The sequence below is a fragment of the Somniosus microcephalus genome, chromosome 3, assembly GCF_052327205.1.
Source record: "Somniosus microcephalus isolate GS21.2 chromosome 3, FLI_Smic_1.0, whole genome shotgun sequence".
In the NCBI taxonomy this organism is placed as follows: domain Eukaryota; kingdom Metazoa; phylum Chordata; class Chondrichthyes; order Squaliformes; family Somniosidae; genus Somniosus; species Somniosus microcephalus.
The window spans coordinates 134,230,426-134,243,296 of NC_140989.1; the positions used below are offsets into that span (position 1 = coordinate 134,230,426).

Below are 12,871 nucleotides of genomic sequence, written 5' to 3' on the forward strand. Positions count from 1 at the left end.
TATCCTGCCAATGGATTTGCAGGATCTTGCGGAGGCAGCGTTGGTGGTACCTCTCCAGTGCTTTGAGGTGCCTGCTGTACATGGTCCATGTCTCTGAGGCATACAGCAGGGCAGGTATCACTGCTGCCCTGTAGACCATGAGCTTAGTGCAGAGTTTGAGGTCCTGGTCTTCACACACACTCTTCCTCAGGCAACCGAAGGCTGCACTGGCAGTGTTGGACTTCATCATCGACGTCTGCCCTTGTTGACAGGCTCCCGAGGTATGGAAAGTGGTTCACGTTGTCCAAGGCCTTGTTGTGGATTTTGATAATCGGGGGGCAGTACTGTGTGGTGGGGGCAGGTTGGTAGAGGACCTTTGTCTTACGGATGTTTAGTGTAAGGCCCATGCTCTCGTATGCTTCGGTGGAGGTGTTTACGATGGTTTGGAAGATCCATAGACATTCCCCTGTCCACTACTTTAGTCACCTCTTCAAAAAATTCTATCTGGTTTGTCAGGCGTGACCTACATTTTAAAAATCTATACTCTGATCAACTGAAAATTTTCAAGCAGTTCAGTCACCCCATCCTTAATGATAGATTCTAGTAATTTCCCAACAACAGATGTTAGGCTAACTGATCTATAATTCCCTGGTTTCCCTCTCTCGCCATTCTTAAATAGCGGAGTGACATGTACAATTTTCCAATCTAAAAGAACGGTTCCTGAATCGAGAGAACTTTGGAAGATTATAGTTAGGGCATCTGCAAAGTGCTCATCTACTTCCTTTAAAACCCTGGGATGGAAACCATCTGGTCCTGGGGATTTGTCACTCTTTAGTGCCATTATTTTCTTCATTACTGCTATTTTACTTACCTTAATTTTATTGTGTCCCTGTCCCTGATTCAATATTAGTTTCCAAGGGATTTCCGGCATGCTAGCCTCTTCCTCTACTGTAAATAGTGATGCAAAATAATTATTCAACATGTTCGCCATTTCCTTATTATCATTGACAACATCACCAACATCAGTTTTTAAGGGGCAAACATTGCTCCCTACCACCCTCTTTTTCCTAATATAATTGTAAAAATGCTTTGTGTTGATTTTGATATCCCTTACAAGTTTCTTTTCATGCTCCCTTTTTGTAGCTCTTACTATCTGTTTTGTGACTCTTTGCTGTTCCTTGTATCTTTCCCATTCACCAGGATCTGTGCTATTTTTTGCAATTTTGTACGCTTGTTCATTTAGTTTTATGCTGTCCCTTGCCTCTTTAGTCGTTCATGGCTGGTTTTTTTTTGCTAGTAGAGCTCTTGCCCCTCGGGTATAAAGTGGTTTTATATCACAAATTCTTTTTGAACATCCCCCACTGATCATCTGTCGTTTTACCCATTAACAGATTTGCCCAGTTTACTATGGACAATCTCTGTCTCATCCCGCTGAAGTTGGCCTTACCTAAATCTAGAATCTTAGTAGCTGTTTCGCGTTTCTCCCTTTCAAACTCTATGTTGAACTCCATCATGTTATGATCGCTATTGGGTAAATGTTCACGCGCCGTTAGGCTGTTAACTAAATCTGGCTCATTACTCATTACTAAATCTAATATGGCATGCCCCCTTGTTGGTTCTAGGACATACTAATGTAGAAAACTATCCCAGACACACTCTGGAAATTCACTACCTTTCTGACAGGCGCTAGTCTGCTTATCCCAATCTGTATGAAAGTTAAAATCCCCCCATTAAAACCACTCTGCCTTTGCTACACGTTTGTCTAATCCCTGCATTTATACAATCTAGCACTTCACAGCTGCTACCAGGGGGCCTATACACAACTCCCACTACAGTCTTAAGTCCTTTCCTTTTCTTAATTCTACCCATAAAGTCTCCACTGCCTGCTTACTTCTCATATCGTCTCTTATCATTGAAGTGACTTCATCCTTAATCTCTAAAGCTACTCCTCCCCCTCTACCATTTTCCTTATCTTTCCTGTAGACCTTATAACTTGGTGTATTTAGTTCCCAGTCCTGACCATCTTGCAGCCATGTCTCAGTAATGGCTACCATGTCATACCCTCCAATTTGAATTCACGCCTGCAGTTCATTCAATTTATTCCTTATACTCCGTGCGTTTGTATAAAGAATGTTTATGGGTCACACACCCTAGCCTGTCCTTCAGCTCTAATGTTTTACTCACATGTTTCTTATTTCTCTCTCCTGGTTTAATCACTTTACATCTGTTAGTTTTCCCTTTACCTGTAGTGCTTAAAGCACAATTTCTGACAGTTACTCTACTCCCTACACTTTTGTTTATTAACTATTATTTGTACTACAATTTCCACCTGAGTCCTCTTCTCCGTCCCCCCCGCCCCCATTTACTAGTTTAAAATCCTTGTGACCATCCTATTTATCCTTTCAGATAGGACCCTGGTCCCAGACCAGTTCAGGTGGAGCCCGTCCCAATGGTACAGTTCCTTCCTGTCCCATTACTGGTGCCAGTGCCCCATGAAATGGAACCCTTCTTTCCCACACCACTTCTTTAGCCACCTCCCTAATCAGCTTATCCCTACACCAATTTGCATGTGGTTCAGGTAATGATCCAGAGATTATATCCCTTGAGGTCCAATTCTTTAATTTTGCTCCTAGTTCCTGGTACTCTCCAAACAGGACCTCTTGCCTACACTTCTCTGCTGTTGGTTCCAGCTTAGACCACAACAACTGGATCCTCCCCCTCCCTCTCCAATATCTTTTCAAGCTGGTTCGAGATGTCCCTCACCCTGGCACCAGGTAGGCAACATATCATGTGGGACTCTCGATCTTGCTTACAGATGATGCTATCTGTTCCTCTAATTCTAGAATCCCCTACAACTACCACTTTACGCTTCCTCTCCTCCTCCTCCCCACATGGACAGCCTCCTGCTCCCAGGTGCCATGGTCTGCATTCTGGCTGTCCTTCTGACAGCCTTTATCCTTATCCTCACAGGTAGCAAGTACATTGTACCTGTTGGATATGATCAGTTTCTGTGGATCCTCATTCTCTTTCTCACCTGGGTTCCCCTTACTCTGCACACTATCGGTCACACCAACCCTGTTCTGAACCTGCAACACTCTACGAGGTGTGACCAAGGTCTGGAGCAAACTGTCCAGATACTCCTCCCCCTCCCTTATGTGTCGGAGTGTCTCCAACTCTCACTCCAGCTCAATGATTCTAAGCCAGAGGGATTCGAGACATCTACTACAGATGGGTTCGATTGGAACAGTCTCATTGGCCACAAACTCCCACATATTGCAGTCCAGACACAACCTGCTCTGCCATAACTTTGTGACAATCGTCGAAGAGGATACATCTGGAACATCGGTAAAGAATGTGCAATGTATTGGCAGGCTTTCCAACTGCATTGTGCACACTTGCAGAGAGATTGGAGGAGTCCGTCTCAAGCGTGAGAGGCATGATGTCGCAGGCCTTTGCGATGATGTCTTCGTCCGTGGAAAGAGTGGCCACCTACATGGAACATCAAACATGGCAATCAAACGAGTGCTTGCAGGCCCTCGCCAATGGCATGCACACTATGAATGCCACCTTAAATAGGATTGATGAAACCCTAGCCTTGGCCGTTCATTGCCCCGCTGATCTGCAGCAAAGTGCTCTCCAACTCATTGCTACCAGAGAAGTGCGGGTGGGCAATGAGAGGGATGATGGTGAAAGGGGACATGGAAGTGGGGACTCGGCTCAAAGTGCTTCTACTTCTCACCCGTTGTCGCCCCCCCCCCCCCCCCCAGTTAGTACCCCACATGCTGCCTCATGTCCCGATGGCCGAGTCTGCCCCTGCACAGGTGCAAGTGGAGCAGTCTTTGGTGAGACCCTCCTGGGCTCCAAAACCCAGAGAAACCCAAGAGCGTTTCAACAGTCAGAGCAGGAATCTGAGCAGCCTGCCTCTATCTCTGCTGAAGCTGCAGGGGTCGCACCACGTAGAAGTGCTAAGAAGAGGAAGAATAAAGGTTTACAGTTGCACATGGGTGTGTTACACAATGTTAGATTGTTAAGTTTCTGTTTCACTTTTGAGCCACATAAATATTATTTGTTTGCACCACTTTCCCGTGTTGCCCATTTTTGGCTGCTGCCTGGCAAGTAGCCTTTTCACTTGTGATGAATGGTAAGACACGAATTAACGTCAAGCAATGGGGGGGGAGGGAGGGGTGGTGAAAGGGATGCTTGGTTGTTTGAAGGACTGCTCTGTGTTGGGTGAAGGCGGGAGGGGAACTGGGTATTGTATGTGGCTGCCATATGGGTGCACTGATGGAACCTAACTAAACCTCAATAATGAGGGCATCCCGGGCAGCAATGTGCACTGCTGCTGGTACATTGGCCGCATCACGTTCCTCCTCTGAAGAGGCTCTGCGCTTTGTTCCTCCTAAGGGTTCAAACCTCGCTGCTGTGCAATGTTGTGCAGAGCGTAGCACACCACGACCATTCTGAAGACCCTGGCTGCTGCATATCGCCGAATCCCCCACCATCAACATCCTGGGGGTCACCATTGACCAGAAACTTAACTGGACCAGTCACGTAAATACTGTGGCAACAAGAGCAGGTCAGAGGCTGGGTATTCTGCGGTGAATGTCTCACCTCCTGGCTCCCCAAAGCCTTTCTACCATCTACAAAGCACAAGTAAGGAGTGTGATGGAATACTCTCCACTTGCCTGGATGAGTGCAGCTCCAACAACACTCAAGAAGCTCGACACCATACAGGACAAAGCAGCCCGCTGGATTGGTACCCCATCTACCATTTAAACATTCACTCCCTCCACCACTGGCGTACCGTGGCTGCAGTGTGTACCATCTACAAGATGCACTGCAGCAACTCGCCAAGGCTTCTTCGGCAGCACCTCCCAAACCCACGACCTCTTCCACCTAGAAGGACAAGGGCAGCAGGCACATGGGAACACCACCACCTCCAAGTTCCCCTCCAAGTCACACACCATCCTGACTTGGAAGTATATCGCCGATCCTTCATCATCGCTGGGTCAAAATCCTGGAACTCCCTACCTAACAACACTGTGGGAGTACCTTCACCACACGGACTGCATCTTCAGCATGTCGATTGCTTGCTCAATGGCTCATCTGGTTGTCATATGGCTTTCATTGTATTGCTCCTCGGCCTCATTGGTTGGGTTCCTCATTGGTGTAATCAACCACGTTTTAAATGGGAATCCCTTGTCTCCAAGCACCCAGCCGGTAAGTCTACTTTTGAGGTGCAAAGAGATCAGGGAGGGTGGCACAGGACAAAAGCACCATGGTAGCTGCCTGGGAATCTTGCGCACACCTGCATAAACATCTTTTTGTGGTTGCACACCAGTTGCCCGTTGATGGAGTGGAAGACCTTGCGGTTGACGAATACTCCTGGGTGATCTGGGGGTGCCTTCATTGCCATATGCATGCAGTTGATGATGCCCTGCACCTGAGGGAAGCCAGCCAGAGCCGCAAACCCGAGCGCCTACTCATTCTGACTGGTATCATCAGTTGCAAAGTGTACATAATTGCTTGCCCTGGCAAACATGGCATCAGTCACCTGTCTTGTGCATTTGTGGGCTGTCAACTGCGAGATCCTGCAAATGTCTCCAGCAGAACCCTGGAAGGAACCAGAAGGTGACTTTGATAGCCACTGGTAAAGCATGGCCACCAGGTCCACTTGGCAGCAGGCCGCCTTCCAGCAGGCTGCAAATGTCTGCCACTACCTGACATGAGACCCTGAGTCTTTTGAGACACTGGTGTTCCAGCATGTCCAGGAAGCTGATCTTCTGCCTGTACACCCTGTGGAGCAGCAGGTCTGTGAGGAGCCGGCTACTGCTGCTGGTGCTCCTGCTGCTGGTGCTCTTCCTGCTGCTGTTGTTGCTGTTGGTCATCTTGGTCCTCATCTGAGGCCCAAAGTAAAACTGCATAAGTGGCACCCATGCTGATCTGATGGATCACAGCTGCAATGTGGAGATCAGACGTACAAACCTCCAAAGTAGTGAAAGTAACCGCTCAGCGCAAGTACTGTGAGCAGAAGCCTTTTACACAATTAGGCAAGAAAGCAGCTGTGAGGATTCAGTATTTTATTGGAATATTTGCCTGTCATTTCTTCAGCCATTGCCGCTGTGTTCTCCCCTTGCTTTCACTGGCGAGTTCTGGGAAGCCTGGGAGATCCGTGCACAGTTACATTCCAAAACTCATGTTAATATCACTCTTAATGAGCTATTAACATTGCAATTGACAACCTGCCTCTCCCAAGGGGGTTGCTCGCACGCAGCCTAACAAGCTGCAGTTAAATGTGGAAATCGACGAGTTGGAGCCGGCTTCCCAATGTCATTTTTGGCACTTTTACCCACCCCCCCCCCCCCCCCGCCCACTCGCCCCTTTATTCTGTTGGCAGAGCCCACAGCAACAGTAATGGGTGGGGTGAGTGGGAATGGAGAGGAGACTGGTGTCATTAGCCCTCAGTGAACGTGTTGGGCGGGAAGTTTGTCGAAAAGGGAGGATGTGGTAGCTGGGATTGCTTGTTCATGAGGTGGCAATAGATGCCTTGATAGGACCTTTGGAAAATGCCAAGAGATGCACAGAGGGCAGCAGTGCACTTATTCAAGGGGCATTCAAGACTGGAATGGCGGTAGCAAAGTAGAAAGACGGAGCAGTAATCATTGGTTGGCAATTTCTTGTCTGCAAGATTTGGAAGAACCTTTTTAAAGGTTGCTTGGATAAATTACTCCTGAAGGTGGGGAAGAATATTCATGCGGCGCCACATGAACACTCTCGACCTCTCTCTTCAGCAACACCGGCGCACTATCTCAAAGCTGTCCGGGTCCACAGTTCCATTTCATCTTTCGACTCATCCAACGCTTCAACAAAAAACTTTTTTTCTTCCTTTCCGATGTCAAGGATCGCAAGCTTCATCAACTCTTGGACACCAACGCCCCTCCGGAACCTTCTTCCCCTTCACTTTCCTCTGACCCCCCTTCTCCCAATCTCACCCCCTGCTGCGTTTTCACTATCCCCTCTGACCTTCCACTCTCTGACCCCGAACGATCAGTCCTCAGCAAAGGCCTGAGCTTCATCCCCTTACGCCCCCACCTCAATGAATTTCGAGCTCGGCACGATGTTGAGCTCTTTTTCCGCCGCCTTCATCTCCGTGTCCACTTCTCTGGCCAGGAGTCTTCCCCCCGCACAACTGACCCTTTCTCCCGCTTGCAGAATTCCCGTTCTACTTGGACCCCTCCCTCTGGCCTCTTACCCTCTCTAGATCTTTTCATCGCTAACTGCCGCCGTGACATCAGCTGTCTCCATTTCTCTGCTCCCCTCACTCACTCCAACCTACCTCCCTCTGAACTTGCAGCACTCCATTCTCTTAGATCCAACCCTGACATTGTCATTAAACCCGCTGACAAGGGTGGTGCTGTTGTTTGGCGTACTGACCTCTACCTAGCGGAAGCTGAACGCCAACTCTGACACCTCCTCCTACCTCCACCTGGACCATGACCCCACTACCGAACATCAAACCACCGTTTCCAAGACTGTCACTGACCTCCTCTCCTCTGGAGATCTTCCCCCCGCTGCTACCAACCTCATAGTTCCCCAACCTTGCACAGCCCGCTTCTACCTCCTTCCCAAGATCCACAAACAGGACTGCCCTGGTAGACCCATTGTTTCAGCCTGTTCTTGCCCCACGGAACTTATCTCTTCCTATCTTGACTCTATCTTTACTCCCCTTGTCCAGTCTCTTCCCACCTACATCCGCGACTCTTCGAACACCCTCCGCCACTTTAACAGTTTCCAGTTTCCTGGCCCCAACCGCTTCCTTTTCACCATGAACGTACAATCCCTCTACACCTCCATCCCCCACCAGGATGGCCTGAGGGCGCTCCGCTTCTTCCTTGAACAGAGGCCCGACCAGTCCTCATCCACCACTACCCTCCTCCGCCTGGCTGAACTTGTTCTCATGTTGAACAACTTCTCCTTTAACTCCACTCATTTCCTCCAAATCAAAGGTGTTGCCATGGGTACCCGCATGGGTCCTAGCTGTGCCTGCCTTTTCATGGGCTATGTGGAACAATCTTTGTTCCAGTCCTACTCGGGTCCCCTCCCTCACCTCTTTTTCCGATACATTGATGACTGTATCGGTGCCGTTTCCTGCTCTCGCCCCGAACTTGACAATTTCATTCACTTTGCCTCCAATTTCCACCCTTCCCTCACCTTCACATGGTCCATCTCTGACTCTTCCCTTCCTCGACTTCTCCGTCTCCATCTCTGGGGATAGGTTATCGACCAATATTCACTACAAGCCCACTGACTCCCACAGCTACCTGGACTTCACTTCCTCCCACCCCGCCTCCTGTAAGGACTCTATTCCATTCTCCCAGTTTCTCCGTCTCCGCCGTATCTGCTCCGACGATGCCACCTTCCACACCAGTGCTTCAGACATGTCTTCCTTTTTCTGCAACCGAGGGTTCCCCTCTACCGTGGTTGACACTGCCCTCGACTGTGTCAGTTCTATCTCCCGCACTTCTGCCCTCACCCCTGCCCCTCCCTCCCGGAATCACGATAGGGTTCCCCTTGTCCTCACCTTTCACCCCACCAGCCTCCACATTCAACGGATCATCCTCCTGCATTTCCGCTACCTCCAAAGTGATCCCACCACCAAACGTATCTTCCCCTCCCCTCCCCTTTCAGCATTCTGTAGGGACCACTCCCTCCGAGACACCCTAGTCCACTCCTCTATCACCCCATACAGCCCTTCCCCTTTGCCTGGCACCTTCCCGTGCAAGTGGAGGATATGTAACACCTGCCCCTATACCTCCCCCCTTCCCACTGTCCAGGGCCCCAAACACCCCTTCCAGGTGAAACAGCGATTAACTTGTACTTCTCACAACCTAGTATACTGTATTTGCTCCTCACGATGCGGTCTCCTCTACATTGGGGAGACCAAACGCAGATTGGGTGACCGCTTTGCGGAACACCTCCGTTCAGTCCGTAAGGGTGACCCCGAGCTTCCGGTCGCCTGTCATTTAAATTCACCGCTCCATTCCCACTCGGACCTCACCGTCCTTGGCCTCTTGTATTGTTCCACGGAAGCTCAACGTAAACTCGAGGAACAGCACCTCATCTTCCGATTAGGCACTCTGCAGCCTTCCGGACTCGATATCGAGTTTAACAATTTCAGATCGTAACCTCTGCCCCTATTACATTTTTACTTGTAATTTTTCCACTCCTTTCCCCCCCCCCCCCCCTTTTTGTTTCTCTCTCACACCTGGCAGCTATCTCTTGCCCTGCCAGTACACTTCACCCCTAATCTCAGCCTATTACCATCTCGTCTAGCTTCGAATACCTTTTTATTGTCTCTTTTACCTCTTTTTTTGTTTCTTTTACTTCTTTTGTCCGATCACAACCCTGCCATCGATCTATTTTCTTTTCTTTCCAGTTTTGAAGAAGGGTTCGACCCGAAACGTCAACTCAAATTTCTCTCCACGGATGTTGCCTGACCTGCTGAGTTTTTCCAGCATTTTCTGTTGTTGTTTCGGATTTCCAACATCTGCAGTATTTTGCTATCTTAAGAATATTTTAGCAACAGTTTGCCATCTGCCATTTGCAGATGGTTCTTTTTTGACCATCAAATTCTGATTGTGTTTATGATCTATCCCTGGCTGCTTTTTACACATGTGTTGCATATCAAATAGTTTGCCTGGTTCCATGTCATCAGCTGATTCCAACAGCAATCGGAGAGTCTGACCAGCACCTGCAACATTTCAAAGATACAAGATCATTTCTAATGCATTTGACTTAAGAATACAGGAAAATTGCATCACTGGGGGGGGGGGGGGGACTGGCACCCACAGTATGTGAATGTTTCCGGACAGTTCATTGTATTACTTGGCCCAGCCACCAAAAGAAAGGATCTATTTTTTTTTTAAATAGAACTACCTGAAGTCCATAAACCCCTTTCCTCTTAAAATCACATGAAAATGATAATACTAAAACTTTTACTGTTTGAGATATGATGGAGCTTGCCTTTTGGCACGCATAGTATCTGAGTTGTATGTGAACATTTGCAGTAGTAAGAATGCAAATGTGGCTTGTGTGTGGGACGCTGAGAAGTAACCACAACTCGCCAGTGCAGGCTAATGGGTTTCTCTACTGTCTTGTCCAATTTCTTATTAAGGCACGTGTTTACCCACAACCAAATATATTTTGTCTTTCCTTTCAGATTGCGTTGTTGGATTCTCCAACGGCTTTAAGCATGGAGGAGAAACTTCAACAAAATGAAGCCAGAGTAAGTAACATTACAACATACATATCATTCCTTTTTGTATAGAAAAATTACTTTTCTAAATTAATTCACCAGTTACATAGAATTTACATAATTCAGTCCAACTATGTATAAAATTAGTTGATGATCTATGACATTGTTTACAATGAGTCAAGACCAGGTGTACTCTGCAGTTGAAGTGGGATTAGAGGGTGTGAGATAATTTAACCAGGGGGTGTAGATATCATTCAGTCTCTATTTTAAAGTAATACATTCTGTCCTTTTTATATTGTACTTGATTTTATATTGTTTTTCAGGTTTGCACCTAATCAAAGTCACAAATTATATCCTCTGATTGTGGTGCACTATCCCTCTCCACTAGAATACAAAACAAAAGCTATAATAGGTTTCTCGTGCTTCCCACCCCGCCCCCCCCCCCCCCCCCCATCTCCCTCTCCCACTCACATTCACACTCGCACTCGCACAAAGCGTGCTTTAAAAAAATACCCAACATAACCTTTTACCTTTCTGAAATTTGATCTCTAACTCTTCTTCAAATAATTGTGAAAAGCAACTGAAAAATTGTTGTTGGAAACTGCGAGAAGCATTGACCCTGAAATTGTGGTGTCTGTGACGGTGCACTCTGAGTACGCCGTCATAATCCCTTTGAAATGCCCCGCAAGTTCGCGAAATCCGGCACTTGCGGCCTGTCGATAGGCCATCGGTGGGGGGGCTCCGAAAAAGCAATCACCGGCACAGAGTTGGGCTATTTGCCCAGCGACTGGCCAGCAATTGCCCTCGTGAGTCTTATGGTTGATGCACGCAGGCGTAAAGCCTACTTGCATCAGCATAAGGGGATATCTAAGCCTTACATTAAACATTTTTATATCCTAAATTATGCACATACACTTTATTAAATGAGTTTATGCAAGTATTGGCCCGGATTACAGTCTTAGGCCTAGAAATTGGGTTGGTAGTGCCGGCGCTGGGCGCCTAAAGAGACCTAGAATTGGGGCGAAGCCCTATGTTGGGGCGAGCGCTATGAGGATAGCGCCGACTCAGAAATTGACTATACATTTAGCGCCTGTGCTAAGTGTTTGCGCGCGCCCGCGAGCGCAAACGGCTCATGACGTCATTTCAGTGTGCAACGCCTTTTAGGAGCGCCTGAGCGCATATTGGGTGGCGCCCAGAGCCTTCGCGCCCAGCGCTATTAGTGACAGTTCGAAGGAGGGCTAACAGGCCCTTCTCGGAGTAGGGCGGCGCTATTTAAAGGGGACAGCTCTAGTGCAGAATCTTCTGCCACTTGGCCTGCTCATTGCAATCGCTGCTGGAGAGAGTTGGCGAGCTAATGTGGAGCGGAGTTCTGGGATTTGAGCTTTACAGTACTTGGGACCTTCAACCCTGTCCGAAGCACTTGCAGCACTACACCTAAAAGCCTTTTGACCAACTGGTATCGGAATGGGAGCTTGTTTGGAGGGTGACGGCCTCATCGCCCAACACTGTGAAGGGGCAGAGAGACGGCGGGAGAGAGGGCCGGGATTGTCCAGAAGGAGGAGGGGCAATGGAGGTCGGCCAATCCGACGGGAGGCTGCGAGGGTCTTTAGGCAGCAGGTGACAAGCCTTGACATGTCAGAGGAGCAGTGTTTGCGAAGGCTCCGAATCTGGAGGGACATTGTTACTGATCTGTGCCACCTGCTTGGTCAGGATCTGCAGCCGCGTGAACGCTGCAGAACCTCTCTGTCCGTGATGGCTACACTGACTGAAGGCCTCCATTTTTATGCCAACGGCTCCTTTCAGTCAGCCATTGGGGACAATGCGACTGTCGCTCAGGCTGCAGTCCGCTGTTGCATCCGGCAAGTGACAGATGCCCTTTATAGGCGAACGCGTCCATTCATTACCTTCCCTCGGACCCTGCACAAGCAGGCGGAGGAGGAAGAGCAGGCGGAGGAGGAGGAAGATGGAAGGGCTGCTGAAAGTGGAAGGTCCATTCGTCAGAGGCTCCTCTGGACTCGTCTCGACACCCCTGTGGCGGAATGATGAGAGTCTTACCTCATGGGCACTTTGGATGTTTGAGGGCCTCTGCATGCCAGCATCACTGAAAGTAGTCACATGCACCAAGCAACATTTAAACTTCTGTTTATTGACACAAAAGTCTTTCATTACAGCTAAACAACGTAAAGTGAGCAGAAACCATCACTGCCAAAATAAAAGTGACCTGTTCGGCAAAGCAGCAAAACTCAACAAAAATCTGCACCTATAACAGCAGGTGAGGGTGTCCGTGAATTTGGACAAACAAACGTCTCAGCACCTCCCTCTACAACTGGCCCCTTGAGGGAGAACGACTTCTCGTTCGCGCCGGCCCCTTCCCTCCCTGCTGCTCCTACGTAATTGTACCCCAGTGGCAGCCTCAAGGCTGGGGGACGCTTGCCGACTGTCTGGAAGCGCAGAAGCCCCTGAGGTACGGCCTGGCCGACCTCTGGGCTTGGAGGGTGCGGACGCGGGATGCTTGCTTTGAGCATGGCTGGGAGCAGTGTGTCCTGCAGGTGGTGGCAGCTGCAATGCAGGCGTCCCAGCACTGGCATGTGCAATGGTCTCCTGCCGAGAGAGGACGCCTGCACCATGGTCGGACGA

General features: G+C 48.9%; 1 protein-coding gene across 5 annotated transcripts in view; it reads left to right on the forward strand.

The window, feature by feature from the left end:
- Nucleotides 1–12,871, forward strand: part of kif16ba (kinesin family member 16Ba) — a 290,426-nt gene that overhangs the window by 76,908 nt on the left and 200,647 nt on the right. For all 5 annotated transcript variants that reach the window (XM_085981640.1, XM_085981641.1, XM_085981643.1 and 2 more), the window contains exon 11: nt 10,199–10,264. In XM_085981640.1, coding sequence (XP_085837766.1) covers nt 10,199–10,264 — 66 coding nt within the window. The remainder of the gene's footprint in view (nt 1–10,198; nt 10,265–12,871) is intronic.